Source organism: Lissotriton helveticus, chromosome 5_1 (genome assembly GCF_964261635.1).
Source record: "Lissotriton helveticus chromosome 5_1, aLisHel1.1, whole genome shotgun sequence".
Classification (NCBI taxonomy): Eukaryota; Metazoa; Chordata; class Amphibia; order Caudata; family Salamandridae; genus Lissotriton; species Lissotriton helveticus.
In genome coordinates, this window is record NC_136065.1 from 1,043,113,460 (window position 1) to 1,043,134,145 (window position 20,686).

Here is a 20,686-nt window from a genome sequence, read left to right on the forward strand (position 1 = left end):
TGCTCGGTGATGGGCCTCAGCAGAACAATTTATTTAAACCTAACAGAATTAGCAGGCGCTGGAACTGGAACAATATTCAGAGTTTTAGCAAACGGCCACACCCATTCAACAGAAGAATGGTAGGAGCGTAATATGTAGCATTTTGGAGCACACTGTCGCTAAAATATTACTAAACCATGGTGTGGTAGCGCACTATCATTTATAGAGCACTCATTTTACATTGAAAAGGCCACTAAATTTGCATAGACATGCAATTTTATCAATAAGCATATATAGAGCATAAATTATAACGTATTGGGTGTCAGCAAATAATTTATTGTTTGCACGTCACCAAATAAAGTCTCTTGATTTCTTTTGATTGTATTACAATCTTTGTTTTCATCACACTTCAAAAGCAGCAACAAATGTGCTTCATTTGTGCCTTCCTAACTGCTGAGATACTTTGAAATATGTGTACAGTTTATTTCAAAGTGTTTAAATTTTGTTATGCGTCATCAAATTGACATTCTACAGCCTTTCCTTTCACAGTCCCTGTACCCCAGCAAGATTACCACATAGTTTACTTCACAAACTCCTCTCAAATTGCAGTTAGAAAGTGAAAAGTAAACACTGATCTCCATGTTAAAAGAATAAGCAGCAATGTGTCAGTATACACACACAGCCTGACATTTGATCGTTATCTTCTAAAGCACAGCACAAATGATAAGATAAAAACAACAATTAAAGGCATCTTTATAGGTCATTCGCCCCCTGAACTCCAGCAAGGTTATTTGAGGGGGCTTTTGTGGCACCCACCGCCCCCTAATCCCAGCTCTTTTGATGGCAGGCTACACAGCAAGAAATTCAAAGAGGATGTAACAAGTCAGAGATTTCGCCCCCCACACCCCCTCAACAACATGAGCATACTCTCTGCTGCTGACTTTATGCATCTGATTAACATCCTAATAGCCATGGGAGTGGGAGGAAAAGGATGGAGGTGGGAGTTAATGACTGGATAAAGGTGAGTTGCACGCAGCACCTCTGCCCATTCATTCTTGTCTAGGAGTAGGGGAGCACCAAAGGTGCAGGAATGGTGTTATGCGCCTCAATGAGAGCATGTGGAATTGGGGCGTCTATTGTGATGCTGAGTAGTAAAATCATCCATGATTGGGGTGCAGAAGGCCCTTTAGAAACAAAGTCTTCGTCCTTGTGTCTCTGCTGAATCATTGTTACCTAAACCCCTAGAGAGCAATGCAGCATCACACACGAGAAAAGAAAGTGTTACCCAACAGCCTCCTAGCTGTTGTTATGCATTTGCTGGCTGTATTATAGTAGCTGCTATGTTATGGAGCTGCTGTTTCACTGTCTATACTACGTTGCTATTGTCTCCATTTTATGTAGCTGCTAGACTGGTATTTTATGCTATGTAATATGTACCTGATGTTATAATAAGTAGCCAGGGCACAAAGTATCCGAAAAATAGTAGGGAGGACTAATTGACATATTTAATTCACAATAAGGTCACAGGCAATGGCGTCAAAATAATAATGTAAACCCTTATAATAGTCTCCATTTAAAACTGAATCAGCCTATTTTACAAAAACAGATTACGTGATTTAGCATAGTCACATAGATGTGTGTAACATTTTTGGTTTGCTTTACTTTTTTATAAATCATATATTGGTTTCCCACATTTCCAATGTGTAATTAAACTCAGAAATATCTGAAAGAAACACTTATATCCTTAAACTGCATGTAGAGCGTAAACAAGATGTGCTGGGTGTATTAACAGTCAAACTTGCTGTCAGAGCTAGATTGTGTTCTGCTGGTATTCTTCATCCACAGTTGCAGTTCCTCAAGCGATAGAAGGGTTAGAGGTGAGACGTTCTCAGTTACTACTCAGATAAGCTGGGCCGGTTCTAGGATTTTTGGGGCGGGCAGAAAGGGAATGTGCGAAGCCCCTCTAATTTACATAAGTGACACATTCAGAGCTCCCAAAGCTGCTTTGTGCAGACTCGTCCTGGGGTGCAGCTCCCCTCTCTGCCTCCTACAAGCACCTCTTTTACAGCTCCTATCAGGCTGAAAGTGTGAGAATTGCTTGTGGGCTGAAAGTTAAAACTATGGGGGCGCTAAAGTGCTGGACAAAGGGCATCCGCAGTGTCTCTGAATGGGCAGCCAGGCAGGAGGCCTAATTGCAGGGCAAACCTGCAAAAACATGTCTCCTTGCAACTGGGTCAAGAGGAAGTGGCTCCCTCCCCTAGGCCTCCCCATACCATCCCTGGGAGGCCCTGGGAGGGGGGTCCTCTCCCATAGGCCAAATTGCAAGGAGATACCTTCCTCTTTGGTGGAACAGCAGGGGTACAAGAGGACCAGTGGAGTTGTTTTGTTGTTGCATATTTATATAGCGCAAACTCAACCCAAAGGTATTGGAGCGCTTTACATGAGCACCGTATTCACATTACACATTCAGGCACGGGGAGATTGAGTGATTTTCCCAGAATCACAGGATGTGGACGTGACCCCGAGGTTCGAACCCTGGTTTCCAGCACCAAAGTTGGCAGTCTAGCCGACGGACCACATCCTCTCCCCAAGTCTGTTGCACTTGTGCGGGGGCCAAATTCTGGTGTGCTGAGTGCGAGGATCTGGTCAGCTGCTCACACTACCTATGCTTATGGCAGCCCGCAGATAAAAGATTCAAATATACACCCAGGGCACAAGTCCGAAAAAAGAAGTGGGGGGGACGCTGTCACCAGAAGTGACGTCACAACAGGAAGTGACGTCACAAAAGGTGGCTTGCACCATCGGGCTCATTGCCTCCCCTCGCTCACCCCTTAGATGCGATTGCATCTGAGAAGCCAACGCGTGAGGGCAATAAAACGAGACCCACAAGACTGCAATACCTATGAAAAGAGTATGAGTAACACATACTCTTCACAGAAATGCAAACGTGCAAGACTCTGGCAGAAGGCACCATTAAAAAACATCTTTTTACATTTATGTACAGGTGCCTCGAACGCCATTTCTTGCGCAACCCTGCCCCGGGAATGCCGTGTTCTGTCGCTGCAGAGCCCGTGTGCCACAGTGGCAAAGTTTTAATCCCTCTCATAAAAAAGTCATCTGCCCCTAGAAGCCGGCCTCGCAGGGCTGCGCAGCCCTTGGCTTCACCTAATTGCCGGCAGCGGAACCAGAGGTTGTTATGCCGACGATAAACTGGCTGTTAACCTTGCACTAATGGCTCCCATCCAGGAGACGCTGGACCGGTTTGGTAACTCGAGGCTGGGGAGGAGAAGGGGATTGACCAGGTGGCGTCAGTCAAAAGATCTGCGCCACTTTATCCACTACTGCCTGCTTTTCCTTTGGGTTCAAGGAACGAGGCCCAGGTAGCGTGTGGTGTGACTGAAGAGAAGAACAGGGAGTCTGGGTGGGTTCAGGGCCATGGGAGTGAAGTCCAGCTGTTTGGCAGGGGGACGGCGTCCACCCGGTAAAATAAGTGGGGGAATGCCGTCCACCCGCGTGGTACCCAGACTCGAGCCCTGTATACACCGCTCCCTTGACCGGGCATCTTTCATGCATAAAGGGGATGTTACTATTGGGAAGGAGGGATTGAAAACTCTCTGGGACAGTTTACACCCAGTATTTCTAACATGCAAGCTGCAGCATAAGGGCACAAGACAACATCTCTTAGTCTCCTTAAGCGACCCTTACCTAAAAATAGCAGGGGAACTCCATCCTGTAGCCGATATGTAGTTAATGTTATGTTAAGTAACATGTAGTTCCTGTGTATGTTACATTGCTGCTGTCCATGATGTTGCCGCTGTTATATTAAGATACTGCAAATGTGGCTTTTGTACATCTGTGTAACATAAATCTTCCACCGCAAGATCGCAGACATCCACAACAGCTTCGGCGCGCCATCCACTCACCCAACCGTCGAACCAACGCCCCCCACCGCCACCCTCCGCACCTGGACCACGGTGACCACCGAAGACACAGCCCGCACGATGAACACCATCCACTCCGGATCACCAACCGACCCCTGCCCCCACCACGTCTTCAACAAGGCCGACTCCACCATCGCACCCCAACTCCGGAACATCATCAACACCTCCTTCAACACCGCCACCTTCCCGGAGAGCTGGAAGCACGCCGAGCTCAGCGCCCTACTGAAGAAACCAACAGCGGACCCCACCGACCTCAAGAACTTCCGCCCCATCTCGCTCCTCCCTTTTCCTGCTAAAGTCATCGAGAAGATCGTCAACAGACAGCTTGCCACCTTCCTCGAGACGAACGGATCCCTCGACCCCTCGCAGTCCGGTTTCAGAGGCAACCACAGCACCGAGACCGCCCTCATCGCAGCCACCGACGACATCCGAGCCCTGCTCGACAACGGAGAAACAGCGGCACTCATCCTCCTGGACCTCTCTGCAGCGTTCGACACTGTCTGCCACCGCACCCTAGTCCAGCGCCTCAGCAACTCCGGCATCCAAGAGAAGGCACTGGAGTGGATCATCTCGTTCCTCACCGGAAGAACACAGAGAGTCCGCCTCCCCCCGTTTCGATCCGAGGCCACCGAAGTCATCTGCGGCAAACCGCAAGGATCATCACTCAGCCCCACCCTCTTCAACGTCTACATGAGACCTCTTGCAGCCATCGCACGCCAACACAACCTCAACATCATCTCCTACGCCGACGACACCCAGCTGATCCTCTCCCTCACCAGAGACCCCGACACCGCCAGAACCAGCCTACACGAAGGGATGAAAGACGTCGGCGAGTGGATGAAGAACAGCCGCCTGAAACTGAACTCAGACAAGACGGAAGTCCTCATCCTGGGATCATCACCCTCCGCCTGGGACGACTCCTGGTGGCCCCCCGCCCTGGGCACCACTCCCAAGCCGACAGACCACGCACGCAACCTGGGCTTCATCCTGGACTCCTCCCTCTCGATGACCAGACAAGTCAACGCCGTCTCCTCATCATGCTTTCACACCCTACGCATGCTCCGCAAGATCTTCCGATGGATCCCGACCGAAACCAGGAAGACGGTCACCCAGGCACTCGTCACCAGCCGACTGGACTACGGAAACACCCTCTACGCCGGCACCACAGCCAAGCTACAGAAAAGACTCCAGCGCATCCAGAACGCCTCCGCCCGACTCATCCGGGACATCCCCCGACGCAGCCACATCTCCGGCCACCTGAGGGACCTGCACTGGCTCCCCGTCAACAAGAGGATCACGTTCAGGCTCCTCACCCACGCACACAAGTCTCTCCACGACCTGGGCCCCAAGTACCTCAATGACCGCCTGACCTTCTACACGCCCACCCGCCAGCTACGATCCACTAGCCTCGCCCTCGCCACCGTACCACGCATCCGAAGAGCCACCGCCGGAGGAAGATCCTTCTCCTACCTGGCGGCCAAGCCATGGAACTCCCTCCCCATCCACCTTCGGCTGACCCAAGACCATCTCGCCTTCAGGAGACAACTCAAGACCTGGCTGTTCGAGCAGTAGATGCCCCCTCCCCCCAAGCGCCTTGAGACCCTCCCGGATGAGTAATGCGCTATACAAATGCTATGATTGATTGATTGATTAAATGTTATTTCTGTAATTTGCAATTCAGGATCCAAATTGCAATTCTTTGCGGGTTAATTTCGTGTTAGAACTCATTAGCACCAGACCCCTCGCTCAGCTCTTGAACTATCTTTCTTGCCAACCTCTGTATGGGTTTGATGCAATATGTTCAAGATGCTTACCCACACACACAAGACCCTCCATGACACCGGACCAGCATACCTGAACAGCCGACTCAAATTCCACGCACTCCAAAGGACCCTACGATCAACCCAGCTCCCCTACGCCATGAACCCCCACACCACTACCATTTAACATGCTGTATCATTTATTTATTTATTTGTGCGTTTTTATATAGCGCGGACTTTACCCGAAGGTGTCAGAGCGCTTCACAATAGGAACGTACATGAGGAGAAAATTACAAGTGAACACATTACAAAAGCAAACGTTAAGTTACATGAGGTAAAAGTGACAATTGTGAGCAAGCAAAATACAAGAGGTAGCAAACGGTACATTACAGGTGGAAAAAAAGTGACGTGTGCAAGTTACAAAGGTGTACAAAGTATAAGTAGAGGTATAGTACTGCAATAAATGGCAGACACTCAAGCACAAGAACAAACATTACGTAGGCAATGGTGGCACTTGTGCAAGTATCTAAAGCTAACAAAATGTAGGAGGTAGCAAACAGTGTGTTACAAGAGAAAAGTGACGTGTGCATGTTACAAAAGAGTACCAAACACAGGTAGAAGGATAATACTTTAATAAATGGCAGACACTCAAATACAGGAACAAACGTTACGTAGGCAATGGTGGCACTTGTGCAAGTATCTAAAGCAAACAAAATGAAGGAGGTAGCAAACAGTGTGTTACAAGAGAAAAGTGACGTGTGCATGTTACAAAAGAGTACCAGACAAAGTGACGTATGTATGTTACAAAAGAGTACCAGACACAGTAACCAGGGCCACAAGTCGAGAAATCCAGTGTCATTAAATGATTGAGTTATCACACGAGCCCTAGCCAACACCTCCCCACACGCGCGTCGTTCTGTAGTCGCCGGGAAATGGTCAACAGCCCGAGTGTTGTAGGTCTAGTTGTTATTAGCTCCCCTGTTGGTCATTGGCTGTGAAGCTCGCGCAGCTGACTAGTCACACTCTGTATAAACGTGACGTCAGCACCATAGCGCGGCACTGACAGCTACGCTTCCTCCCATGTCGGTCACCTGTCCCTCCCCGCAAGTTCCTTATTTACAATAAATACTATTACTTCCAATTTCAGTGATTAGTTCGTATTTATTGTGAACTTTGTCACTACAATATGGCGACGAGGATGGGATGCGAGTAATATTGGAACTTGTGGAGGAGAAGTTACGAGGAAGTTTCTTCACTTAAGGCAAGTCGTTGATACTCTTTATTTCCCAAGAGTTTTCATCGTTCTAACTCAAGTTTATTTCTGCGGGTTGTGTTCAAGAATTCCTTGAAGATTCTGAGCAGCTGATTGAAGACACGGGATGAAACGAGTCCGGTGAAGATTCTGTCTTCCGAGTTGAAGGTATTTGACTGAAGCGGAGCGATTGAAGCGGAGCGACTTCTAAGCAGCTGACTGGAGAAATTTTTCAGGCAAGTTCGGATGTTTTGTGTGGCTGTGTAATTGTACGGAGGGTAATTTTTGTTCGACGGATATGGTAGGGGCAACGGGAGAGCTTCTTCCAGATTGGTAAGATTATTAGCAAGGCTCCAAGAGTATAATTTCAATATAAAACATATTTCAGGCAGATGTAACATTAGAGCTGATTGTCTTTCCAGGTTACCTACAGAACGTCACGATAAACAAGTAGTTGAAGAAACAGAATGTGTAGTGTCTTCTGTAGATGTAATTCAACAGAGCAATATGACCATTTCTAATGAAGAATGGGTAGAGGCTATGGGTAAGGATGTAACTTTGTCTAAGGTTAAGAATTATATGTCTACTTCATGGCCCCCCATATGTAATTTGTCTTCAGATCTTAGAACATTTGTACAAGTAGCAAATGAGTTGAGCATAGCAAAGGGATGTCTTAGAAGAGGAGATTTACTTATTCCTCCCACCAGTGTCAGAAACAGAATTATAGACATTGCTCATAAGTCTCATTTGGGAGCCACCATGACCAAAAGGCGCATCAAAGAACATTACTGGTGGCCAGGCATGGACATGGATGTGAACTTATTCGTAGAGAGATGTGAGGCCTGCACTAGATCTGATAAGCGTTGGAAATTGAGATCTCATGAGATGCAGCTTGTGTCCATCCCTAGTTCTGCGTGGTGCAAGATTGCCATCGACATGGCAGGACCATTCCATCTGTTGGGACAGAATGAGAGATTCATAATCGCAGTCAGTGATTACTACTCAAAGTGGATATACCACAAATTTGTAAACACCATTGACTCTGACACTGTCATTGAATTCCTTCTTACGTGTTTTGACATTGAAGGCAGTCCACGTATTATTGTTTCGGACAATGGTAAACAACTTACGTCGACCAAAATAACTGAATTCTTCAAAACTCATGGAATCACACAGGAGAAAACGCCTTTGTATTCTCCCAAATCTAATGGGCAAATTGAACGCGTCAACAGGTTCCTCAAGGAAGGTATCCAACTTGCCCTGTCATCTAAGTTACCTGTGAAAGAGTTTATAAGCGAGAGGGTGTTTTCGTACAACACAACTCAAAACTCAGTCACAGGTTTCTCTCCGTTTTTTCTGTTGAGGGGAAGGAAATGTGATCAGGACATTACTCCTAAGTTTCTGTCATCAGATATGGTTTTGCCCCCATCCATTGTTATTGACGATGATATACTGCATGTTAAAAAAAAAATAACAGATTGTCAATTGAAAAGTAAATTATACCATGACCAAGTGCATAGGGCCATTTGCAAAGAGTTCTTCAAAGGAGATTGGGCGTTGGCCACCAAGCCTGGTCATCAGGTCAAAGGAGAATCCAAGTATTTTGCTCCCGAAGAAGTAGTGGAGGTTTCAGAAAGTGCTGTGCGGCTTAAACATGCAGGATGGCGAAATAAAAGTGATGTCATCAGAGTTAGCAAACAGCAGGCAGACGTTTGGTTAAGTAATCAAGCGGGTGGAGGAGGCTCTGATGAGGGGTACTCATGGTTAAACACATTAAAGGGCAATGAAGAGCACGTACCCATTACCAATGCAGTCAGATTTAGAGATGTAAATGAAAGTCATTTTGATGGTGAAAGTAGAAAGGAACACAGTTATTGTGATGATAGTGATGTTCTTGAAATGCCAGTATATGACACAGAAAACATTGACCAAAGTAATACGTTTGACACTGTGAGCAGTGATGTTCAATGTTCAGAGATTGCAAGATCTTTCAATGAAGAGTGTATACATGGAGGGTGGCAAGGAACATGTACCAAGTCGGGCAGGATTGCAAAATTGCCTAGTATGTACAAAGACTATGATGTGAGTTAGTTCTTCTTTTGAAAAAAAGGGAGATGTTGTAGGTCTAGTTGTTATTAGCTCCCTTGTTGGTCATTGGCTGTGAAGCTCGCGCAGCTGACTAGTCACACTCTGTATAAACGTGACGTCAGCACCATAGCGCGGCACTGACAGCTACGCTTCCTCCCATGTCGGTCACCTGTCCCTCCCCGCAAGTTCCTTATTTACAATAAATACTATTACTTCCAATTTCAGTGATTAGTTCGTATTTATTGTGAACTTTGTCACTACACCGTCAAGTCTATCTATTTTTTTCAGTTTTGATACAGCACGAATTTGGCCCAAAGCAGGAGTCCCAGGTTACATTACACACGTTCAGACTTTTTTTAAAGCACGGGTTTTTGCACTTCTTCTATCCCTTGTTTTCCTCCCACCTATCCAGAACTGCCTGGATGACTCCACTCAGTGTCAGACAAACCACAAGGAAGCCCAGCATGCTCTAACTAGCCGATAGCCGAATAACCCCGGAGAACGCCTCAGACAGAGTACGTGTAGACTCAGCAGCCAATCAGCATTTCAAATAATGTGCCTAGCACTAGGATTGGCTGAGGTGCCAAGAATACTCCAATCCTAGGCCACCTTACACATCGCTGGTCCTGTCAGTCCCAGGCGACTCCCAGAATGTGTTCAGCCGTAGCATTGACTGGTACAGGACTAGTCGACCCGGAAGTGCTACAATTACGATAAATGGCACTTATACGAAAATTAATATTTACATGCTGGACGTTTGGCTGAATTTACGGACGATCTAAGTAAGTAACGGGGAAGTGGTTATCTTACGGGTAACAGCAGCAGAGAGTATTTCTGTGGGTGTAATCGGAGCTCCAGGTAGATGTACTGTAGTGTAATACGATTTATCTTAGTGGTTGCGCTCAGCTGGGATTGTTCTTTCACACAGTATGGGTATACCCGAAGATACAGGCTACTGGGAGGAGATACGAGACTGTGCGGGTCAGATACTGGGCAATCTGATTGAGATCACCACAAAACGATGAATACCGTCAATGTGGGGAGACCATGGAATACCAGAGTACACTCTACTGGCGTAAATTTAGGATAAGTAATAGCAAAACGAAATATTGCATCACTGTGGGGAGTGGCCAGCCTTTCAAAACTGGAAAGGGGAAATGGGTTGGTGCATCATGCATGCTAGCAGGTAGGCACATTTATGAAGGTAGCGTGTGCCCCAAGAAATGGTCCAAAATTCGGGGGGCATGGCAAGTTTACCGTGGATTGATTGTATCTATGTTAAATAATGCACGAACACTGTATGCAGCTGAGTGGTTTGTGTTGGAAGGATTTATTTATTTTTTATTTATTTAATGCATTTTTATAAAGCGCGGGCTTTACCCGAAGGTGTCAGAGCACTGTACAATAGAACCAGTTACGTTACATGAGAGAGCTGTTACAGGAATAGAACAAAACAAAAGTAGCAGGCCATAAAATGACGCAGGCAAACGGAACACAGTCTCAAACACAGCAAGCACAGAATGTACGGGCAAAAATAAGAATATATATGGCAAATTTACAATGACTAAAGAGCTTTCTGGCGAAAAATAGCAGGCCATAAAAACAGAATAATGCAGGTAAAAGAAAAACAATATCAAACTCAGCAAGCACAGAATGTACAAACAAAATAAAAATATAAATGACAAATTTACAATGAATAAAGAACTTTCTGATGGAGTCTGAGAAGGAGGAAATTAGATCTGAAAATGTCTTTGGAAAAGAAGAGATTTGAGGTCCGCTTTGAAGATCTGGATGGAGGTGATGGCATGGAGCGTAGGAGGAAGCGAGTTCCAGATTCTCGCCGCATTGCCTGAGAAAGATTGTGCCATCAGTTTTTCCCTTTTGAAGGAAGGGGGCTCAAGAAGGAACTTTTCTGCATTCTGAGAAGGTGTTGAGCCTCCAGACAATTTCAGTTTATTCGCCAGATATCGAGGGGAGGAAGAGTGCAACGCTTTGTGGGTGATGCACGCCGTTTTGTAGATAGCTCTAGCCTCGATGGGAAGCCATCGGAGTGAGGACCGAATGGGAGTGATGTGGTCACTTTGTTTGGACCCTGAAATGACGCGAGCTGCTGAGTGGAGGACAGATTTGAGGGGGGAGAGGTGAGGTTTGGGAAGGCCAGTTAGAAGAGAGTTACAATAGTCCAGTCTAGAGAGAACTAGCGATTGGACCAAGGTTTTTAGGTCATTCTCCGTAAAGAACCGACGAATCCCCCATAGGAGGCGCAGCTGAAAACGTGCAGACTTGACAATGAAATTGATGTGTGGGATTAGGTTGAGTCTTATGTCAAGTATGACACTTAAGGATTTAGCGCAGTCCACAATGATGGGTTTACCATTGAGTATGTTCAACTGATCCATTCAGGATTGAACAGGAGGCGGGGGAGAGAGCGCTAGATAAGAGGAGGAATTCCGTTTTGGAGGGATTGAGAATGAGTTGGTGAACTAACATCCAGTTGTGAATAGAGTTGAGAGTAGAGTTGAGTAGTGAGAGATCATGAGGGGAAGACACCTTGAGGTAGATTTGGGTGTCATCCGCATAGAGATGGTAGAGGATTCCAGATTTGCTTAGGAGGTTCCCTAAAGGTTCAAGATAGAGATTAAACAGAGTGGGAGCAAGGATAGAACCTTGAGGGACGCCTTGACCAACCACCAGTGGAGCTGAGAGACTGTTCGCAATCTTGAAGATTTGGGATCTGTCCGAGAGGAAAGAGGCAAACCTTTTGAGCACTGTGCCTTTCACGCCCATTCTCTGTTGAAGAATGTTTAGGAGGGTGTTGTGATTGACAGTGTAAAAAGCTGCAGAGAGGTCGAGAAGAATCAGAAGGCACGATTCCCCTGAGTCGAGAATATGCAGCGCATCATCGATCACTCGCAGCAGGGCTGTTTCAGTGCTACAGTTTTGAATAAAACCCGAGTGGAACATGTCGAGGAGATTATTGTCCATAATGTGTTGGGAAAGTTGTTTTGCAATGCATTTTTCTGTGATCTTTGAAAGAAAGGGGAGATTGGTGATGGGGCGGAAGTTATTGAGATCATTTGCATCTGCAGAGGTTTTTTTTAGAAGGGGGTGACCTGTCCTGTTTTGAGGACAACTGGGAGGGATCCTTGACTGAGGAAGAGATTGACTAGCCTCGTCCAGTAGGAGAGAGTGTTAGTATATAAATAAATGGCGATGCCACTGGGTATGGGGTCAGAAGAGTGGTTGGAGGGTTTGGTTTCGCGGATGCATTTGAGATCATCATCCTCCGAGATGGCAGCAAAGTTCTGCCAAGTGACTAAGGATTTTCTCTCCTTAGTGGGAGTGGCGTGGGAGACCTGTTCCACCAGAGATTTTACCTTTTGATCGAAGAATAAAGCTAACTCAGTTGCTTTCTTTGAAGCATCCTCAGGCTTGATGGTTTGGGGAGAACAATTTGGGTTTTTGATGAGGTCGAAAAGTTTTTTGGGTCTGTTTTTAGCTGAATCGAGGAGGGATCTGAAATGTGGTGTTTTTTCCTGGAAGATGTTCTTATGGTATTTGGTTCTTGCTGAACGTAAAAGGGAGAGGTTGAAGGTGGAAGGAGATTGTCTCCAGTGCTTCTCCAAGATTCTAAGATTTTTCCTTTCATCATCGAGAGCTTTATTGAACCAAGGATCTGATGGGGTGGGTCTTATCCTTTTGCTTTGGAGTGGAGCAACCTTGTCGATTTCGACTGCAAGGATTGAGAGGCAATGGGGAGTGAGATCGTTGACATCCGTATTGGGGTCAAGACTAGGAAGTGAACGCATAGCAGAATCACAAAGAGACCCAAGAGCAATGTTTTTTTTGTGTTGCGGAACCACGTTGAGGCTCTTTTAGGTTGGCCGAGAGTTAAAATGTGTGAGAGGTGAAAACAAAAGGGAATGAGGAAATGGTCAGACCAGTCAACACGGATGGGTGTAGCAGTGGTAATTAGGCCTGATTTGGATATAACAAGGTCCAGAATTGAGCCCTTGGCGTGTGTAGTTTCCGAGCAGTGTTGGGCAAGATCGTTAGCTGAGAGAAATGTTGCAAGCTTGTTGGCAGCCGAGTCTTCCACGGAGCCCCAGTGGAGATTGAAATCGCCTAGGAAGATCTGCTTGTCGCTTTGTGAATATTGGTCACTAAAGAAGTCGATGAATTCCTCCATGAATGAAGAGCAATTACCAGGCGGGTGGTAGATGATATGGAACCTGAAGGGTGAGCCATGTTGAACTTGGAGTTCTAGGGAAAGGCATTCAAAGGTGTGAAAGAGGATGGTGGGAAAGGCTTTGATTTGGAGGGTGTTTCTGAAGATAATCGCAACACCTCCCCCGATCTTGTCTGTTCTGTCGTTTCTGAGGATAGAGTAGTCAGTAGGAATCAAAAAATCAAATGAAGTGTGAGAGGAGTCATTAAACCAGGTCTCAGTGAGAAAGAGCATGTCAAGATGGTGGTGAGTGATAGTGTCAGAGATTTCCAATTTGTGTTTCGTTGCGGATCTGCAGTTTTGGAGCATACAGTGAAGCTCTGACGCAACTATTTTGGTGATGTGCGTGTCTGGACTGATGAGGGGGATAGGGATTAAATTCTTGAATGAGGGAGCCCCTTGAGGGGGAGGCTGGTAAGTTCTGATGGAAGAGATGGTCTGAATGGCAAAATAAGTAGAGTTGTTAGGAGAGGTGAGTGGAGGGGAATTGACAGTGATAGTCTTGTAGAAAGACAGTAAGTTGGTGATGTCTGTGGAGGACAGATTGTGGTTGGCTTTATTCGGGCGCGGGAGCAAGGATCTCCTCGGGATGTTCTCCTGGGAGGGTGATATCTTAGCACATAAGAGTGAAATGGACGCTTCAAGCTGGGAGATGGAAGAGATGAGAGAATCCAGTTTAGTTTCCAAAGAGAGGTGTGCTGAGCACGGAGTGAAGGGTGGCACAATGGCTTGGGCAGAGGAGGACAGGAAGAAGTGGGAGCCTGGGGGAAGTGTTGGGATGCGAGGGTCGAAGGTGGGGGAGGAAGTGAAGTAGGCAAAGGAGGGCTGTGGGGTACTGGGGAGAGAGATGTGATGCAGGAGTTTGAGGTGGGAAAGAAGGTGCTAGACAGGAGTAGATGGAGTTACTGTGATTTCTTACTGGAGTTGAGCAAAGATGAAGAATAGAGATCATACATAGGAGGAGAAAGTTGAGAAGGAGAAATGAATGGCTGGAGGAGGAGGGGGGGAGGAGTGGGGTTATGGGAAGGCCATGGATACGGTGAGAAGAGAGGAGAAGGGGCTGAACAGGTAGGGGAGGGAGGGAGGTCAAAGGGGGGCCACAGAAGTGGGGAGGAGAGAGAGGGTGTAGGCCAGGTACCATGGGTAATGAAAGGTGAATGCACGGGTAAGGGCACCAGGCAGAACGGGGGGGGGGTTGAGTAAAAAGAAGGTTGTGGGAGGAGTAGAGGACTGTGCTGTCAAAGGGAGGGAAGAGGGAGGAATTACCAAGAGGGGAAACAGGGTTGAGAAGCATAGGGGGGAATGAGAGTTGTGGAGAGATGGGAGGAGTATGATCAGTGGGAGGGAAGATGATGGAATTACAAATAGGGGAGGCAGGGATGATGGGCATAGGAGGGGGAGTGAAGGTTGTAGAGAGATGGAAGGTGTAAGAACAGAATTGGGGGTATGAGGAAAGGGCAAGAGCGGAAAGGGGTGAGAAGAAAAGGGAGGGGGAGGGTAAGGCGAGTTGATGGGTAGTTCAGAATGTAAGAAAGGTAGATTAAATAGGGGGAAATGGGTAGGAATAGGGGAGTTAGGGAGCGGTAGGAGGTAGTGGAATAATGAGGAGATGCGGGATGTAGAGGTGAAGTGGGGTGTAAAGCAGATGAGGTAAGGGGGAGGTCCGGTAGGGAAGGTGGCAAAAAGGGAGGGGAGGGATTGAGAGAAGGAGGGGATAAGGGGTCGACCTGTGTCTCCCGGGAGAGCGGTCTGAAAGAATGTGTGGGGGTCAAGGGGGAGAAAGGGAGAACGTAGACAGGCTAGAGGAAGAAGAAGAGAAAGAATCTAGAGAGATAGTAGTCACAGGGGTGGGACGAAGGGAGTGGAAGATGAATTGGCCCTGGGCCCGGTGTACTCTTTAATGTATAGGTGATGATGAGCTTTTGTGTCGAAAATGTTATATGTTGTTGTATTCCAGGGCACAAGTCGTAAAAAAAGAAGTGGGGGGACGCTGTCACCGGAAGTGACGTCACAACAGGAAGTGACGTCACAAAAGGTGCCGAGCTCCTCGTCCCAGAGAGGCCAAAGAGTGAAGTCCAGCTGTTTAGCGGGTGGGACGGCGTCCCCCCCCCCGGTAAAATAAGTGGGGGGACGCCGTCCACCCGCGTGGTACCGGGACTCGAGCCCTGTTGTATTCATACAAATAATAAAAAAAAAAAAAGAGTACCTATATGATCGCCAAACATTGCGATCCTTACTATTCTCTAGGGTCAAATGTGCCTGTGCCTTTTGCTTTTTTCGTCCGCAAGGGCCATATTATATTATTTTGGCATAAATATTTCCTCCACGAAATTTTCCAATTCAAGTAAAAAAATTAAATAAAGTAATACATATTTTTTTTATTCTGTGCTCTTTGGCTTTCTCTTAATTTGACAACAAGGTCTTATATTTCTTTACTGACACAGACAGCCAGCTCTTTCTTGATGTTTATTTTATCATATGTTGAGGATTTGTAGAGGTAGTTGCCTCAGGTACTTTTGTAGGGTAATGATCTGGAAACGTAACATAGTAATGTCAGCATTGTGTATACTAAGTAAATAGGTTGAACAGGTGGAAGATTGGGTCCCTGCAGAGTCAGAAGGCATCTTTTGAGAAAACATGGCTTGCATAGTTGAGATAAGACGTAAAGTTGTGGTGATCTTAGTGTTATGTTCCAGCCAACTGGTTGACAGGAGATGGATGACCGGTTTATGGCTCTGACCAGCCTGCTAAGCAAAGGGGTAAAAGGGGAACAGGGAACCCAATTGTGCCGGAGGAAAGTGGAGAGCTCAGAGTGGAGAGTGCCTCCAGAGCGAATATTAATCTCACGAGATAGGTACATGTAACACCTTACGAAGTATTCTTCCTCTCTGAGATCAGCAGGAAGGGCGTTCCACACTATTGAGGCATGATTTGTAGTGAACGTGCTCTCATATTTATTTCTTGTTGAAGAAAAGGCACATCTGTTCTGAGAGGTCGATCTCGGTATGTTTTGTGTCAAGACTTCTGACCTTTTACGTGATGGCTAATCAATGCAAAGATATCACTGGAATAATGCCAGTGTGGCATTGATTCTGCACTCTGTGGAATGTAACACGCTGTAACCGTTTCACTAAGAGGAATGATCCAAATAAGGAGGTTACAACACTATGGATTGTCTTAGGTGCTTTTTTATTCAAGGCACGGTCAACAGAAAGGGTCATCCGAGTTCCAAATCAAAATCAAATGGGGAGAGGGTTTTCTGTAATCCACTTCTAGTCCTCACTGAAGTCTTCTGGCACTCAGCAGCTTCCCCGGGGGTTCCGGATAATTCTCCGAAGGCGTAGGGCTCAAAGAAGAAAGAAAAGAAATACCCTGAATTACTGGCTATGTTCTGGGTCATACATTAGGATGAGAAGGGCAGGGGGCGTGAGGGGATCACCGGGGACCATCACCCGTCCTAGACAATCGTCAAAAAGTCACCACACAGAGAGTGCCCGGGGATAAACAAAACGGAGCACACGAACAGTCCTGTGACCACCCTCAACCACCCCTACCCCGTCCCACCCCTTGTGAAGAGAAGTCCCCTTAAACGGCCCCATACCTTGTCCAGCCACACTTCTCCAGAAGTGCGGCGGGGCGGCTTGTGGTAACGGTGGCCTCCTGGCGTGTCGATCTCTCTGGTCGGGTCCTCTTCCGAATCCGGGTCCGGCTTCGTCTTCTGATTCTTCACCGCAGCAATGCCGTTCGTCTTCCTCTCCTCTGGTTCGCGTCCTCCTCCGGCTTTCGCGGTCTCGTCTCGGTGCTGAGCTTCCTTATCCGCCCCCTCCTCTGCTGATTGGCTCCTGAGTGATGACGTCGGGGTTGAGGGCATGTTTACAGAGGAAACCCAAGAGGCATTAAAGGGGCCGTCTGAGTCCTGCGGACGGGGTGGAAATGAACAGGTGTTAAAGTCCACACCCCGTCCGTCAGTGTCACCGATCCCCTGACACACGCCCAACCTTTTTTGGGGGGAAGGGTGGGGTGAGATCAGTGCTCGGTAAATGGGGTTGCAGTCGAAGAGCTTGCAAAGCAGCACTATCTTTCTAAAGGTGGATTTTGCAAGGCATGCAGCAAGGGAAATATTCTAGCACATTTTGTATCTTTTTGCATACATCCATACTGTATTATTAGATTTGTGACATTGCTTGGCAGATCAAAGATCTAGTTTCTCACATTACAGAACATTGATGTGGTCAAAAATTTTGGACCCATCTGGGTAAATGTTTCCTAATGTATCTTTTTTCAGTTTACACTGGAATACTGCATGGGCGCACGTAAGTGAGTAATTACTATATATGGCTATTGACGAGCTGATGTTCTCTAACATAATGTGGTGGATCAACATAACTTGACACTATTAGAAGCGTTCCTCATCTTTTTACATAGATATGTACCACACCTTGACTGTAAGTGTAGCAAATTATGTGCAATGACTTTAGTCATCAGAGACCAATCCTCAGTGAGTGTTATTTGCTTCTTTTGGACATTCACTCTGTCTCATGCTTGCAACGCACACATTCGAAAAGGTTCCCTAAGTAATTTGATCGCCTGGAGAAAGATGGTATTTGGTTTTAATCATAAGACACTTCATAAAACTCTAGTAGGGCAGAACACTCTTTATTCTGTTGTGCTGGTCTGTAATGTTTCAAGAAGAGGTAAACCAAACGAGCTATATAACTTTATCCCACTAGCCATTACTCGTAGGTAAATTCAACCACTCTCCTGAGCCTCTTTTGAATCTTCTATCACAGAGACTAAAAAGTAGGCCAAAAGCCCATTCCCAACCTTTACTCCTTCGATGCATTGTTTCCTAAAGCCCAATGTTTTTAGAAAGAGTACTATGCATTTTAAACTTCATATTTGATGCACTACCAGAAGATGCTAGCAGAGCAAAGTTTACGGCTCAGTTCTCATCTGTCAAGATGAGAAGTGTTGCTGTCAACTGTCACTTTCCCTCCCATTCCACCATATTTCACCTTTTAAAAAAAGATAGAAACCTTTTGCAGTCGTTGTGCCCAAGTCACTTTCTCCTTGTTAGGGAACCCATACAACTTCCCCACACAGCTCATCTGGCCTTGCCAACCTTAGTTGCTCAGACCTGGCTCTTTTGCCTCTGTTTGGGCTACCTTATAAGGGTTTCCAGAGTGCTAATTTTGAGCATTGTGGGAGTGCAATGAATTATTACAGGCTTCTGCTTACAAAGTCATCACCAAATCATTGACTAATATTCCACATTCTACTCCGTGAAAAGTGAATGGTCTGGGTTTTGACATTACAACTGTCATCACACCTACTGCTAACACTGTATATAGAGTGGACATTGGATCTGACTCTTTCAACAGTTAACGTTCGTCAACCACCCTCTTTCAGCCATCGGCTTGAGGCTTTGTCAGTCACATCTTTGCTCAGCTTATTGGAATATTCATATGTCAGCTAATACTGTTGGGTATTTGGGTGCATTCGCCTGGCTAAGCTCAAGTGTTGTCAATGGACTGCACTAGGGACCACTTTACAACTATAGTCACCTTTGTCTAATCCTTTGGTTTCATCCCACTTCTCCCTCTGTTGTGTTAATTCCTTATGCATTAGCACATTAAACCCAGACCTTTTGGTTTGGCAATGCTTTGTTTTTGTTTTTTAAATCCGTTTCCTTTTTATGGAGTGGTCTCTTCAACCCGGATTGTGTTTATAGTGATGTCGCACAAGGTGTCCATTTACTTGAAGTCCAGAATGTTGGGATATGCAAATCTACTTTAAAAGCTGATACATGCATGTAGTAATGATGTGAGCATTTGCAGCATACTCTTTGCTGATAGCAGAGCCCCACAACGAATACACTTTTCTAATTTGGCTGTCAGAACATATTTGTTAATATGTTTTATTTTCCAGTTGCAGTGCTGATAAATATACTTCCACCTACCTGTTGTAGTTAGGTACGGTATAGAGGTTTTGTGAAACTGAGAATTGGTCACAAAAGAAATGTATCTTTCCAACAAAAGATTTTGGCTCTCGACCGTCTAGCCAATCACGTTCCTCAAGTTTGGTAGTAGAGTAAAAAATAAGTATGCATATAGGTTTAATACAGAATTTTGGTCATCTCATTAAAAATGCCCATACTTTTCATGTGGGGTCTTATTGATCTACATAACCTCTTGACACTTTTCTGTTCTTTTAATTTTTACAGGATTCCATTCTGCTCTCCAGCAGTTTTGTTTTCTTCCGATCTCATGGGCACACCAGCGTCTGTGGTGTGTGAGCCTTCTCCTACATTGCAAGTGCCTGAACCCAGAACAAGGAAAAAGGGCATAGCCAACATTTTCAAAGGGGTGGAGCTGCTTCAGATACAGAGCCTCTTCAAAAACAATGGGGACGAGAGTGCAGAAGATCGTGCACGGATTATCTGGGAATATGCAGGGGACAGAAGGATTGCAGAAGCGTTGAAACACTTGAGAAGGAAGAAAAATCGTCGTGTGTTAAATCGAGAGACTCCAGTAGTCAATAGTGACAATGTAGGGGTTCTTTCTGTTCAACATTTTAGCCAGCTCTGGTAAGGCTTGTGTTTAATCTTTTCTTGACATAGACATTGTTTCATGGATTCACGCAAGACTTTTGAAGAATTGCCGTATACTTTTGTTGCCTGTCCTATGAAAGTATTTTTTCATTAATTAATTATCAATTTATGTTATTCTCTTCCTTGTACCCTAAAATCTCTACTTCTTTCCACCTCTGCCCTGACTCAGCTGCTGATTAATCTGTTGACCCCGAAGATACCTGTCCTTTCTTGCGGTCTGCTCCTCGTTCTCTCTCCCAGTTTTCAAGCCTCTTGATTTCCACCATACCCATTTGAGCTTTCAGGTAGCACTGAAAGGTTTGCGCCCTTCCATCTTAATTGCCGTCCTTCTTGTAGAGAGCCACCCGGCCTCTCACCTACAATGTTACAACACACATACACGCACGCATTCACCCTCGGGACGGGCACGCCCGAGGTATATATTAAAGAGGCGGAAGACCGCTCGGGGTCTTTCCGGCATACCATACTAGTGCTGTGTGTGTGTCCTTCCCTTAGCTAGCGCTGTGCGCGAGGCCCTGACCTCGCCCCACTACACTGGCGACGAGGCCGGTTCTACGCCTACGTGTGCCTGGCCGCCCTGCCGGAGCTGTCCGCTCCTCACCTGTCTCTGCTGCTGTTCTCCAGGGCCGCGGAGCTCGTCCGCCGGCCTGCTGTGCCTGCTTGAAGTCGGCTCCCCGCCCACGCGCCTCCCTGCTCGGAGTGCGTTCAGCTGGCGGGAGCCGCCCGGTGAGTGCCTCTGCCCGGCCCCCGCGCTGCCCATGCTGCCGTCGGCGGGTTTGTCCCGCTCCGCATCCAGCGCGAGTGCGCTTCATTAGCGTGCTGCCCCGG

The 20,686-nt window shown here is 46.5% G+C and overlaps 1 protein-coding gene across 2 annotated transcripts in view; it reads left to right on the forward strand.

The window, feature by feature from the left end:
- The first annotated feature begins 9,653 nt into the window (after positions 1 to 9,653).
- AVPI1 (arginine vasopressin induced 1) overlaps positions 9,654 to 20,686 on the forward strand; it is a 52,213-nt gene continuing 41,180 nt past the window's right edge. The window contains exons 1-2 of one of the 2 annotated variants that reach the window (XM_078643572.1): positions 9,654 to 9,802; positions 19,472 to 19,834. In XM_078643572.1, the coding sequence (XP_078499698.1) occupies positions 19,515 to 19,834 (320 nt within the window). In that variant the 5' untranslated portion in view covers positions 9,654 to 9,802; positions 19,472 to 19,514. Of the gene's footprint in view, positions 9,803 to 10,092; positions 10,207 to 19,471; positions 19,835 to 20,686 lie in introns of those variants that run through there. The other variant, XM_078643571.1, reaches the window with a different exon arrangement.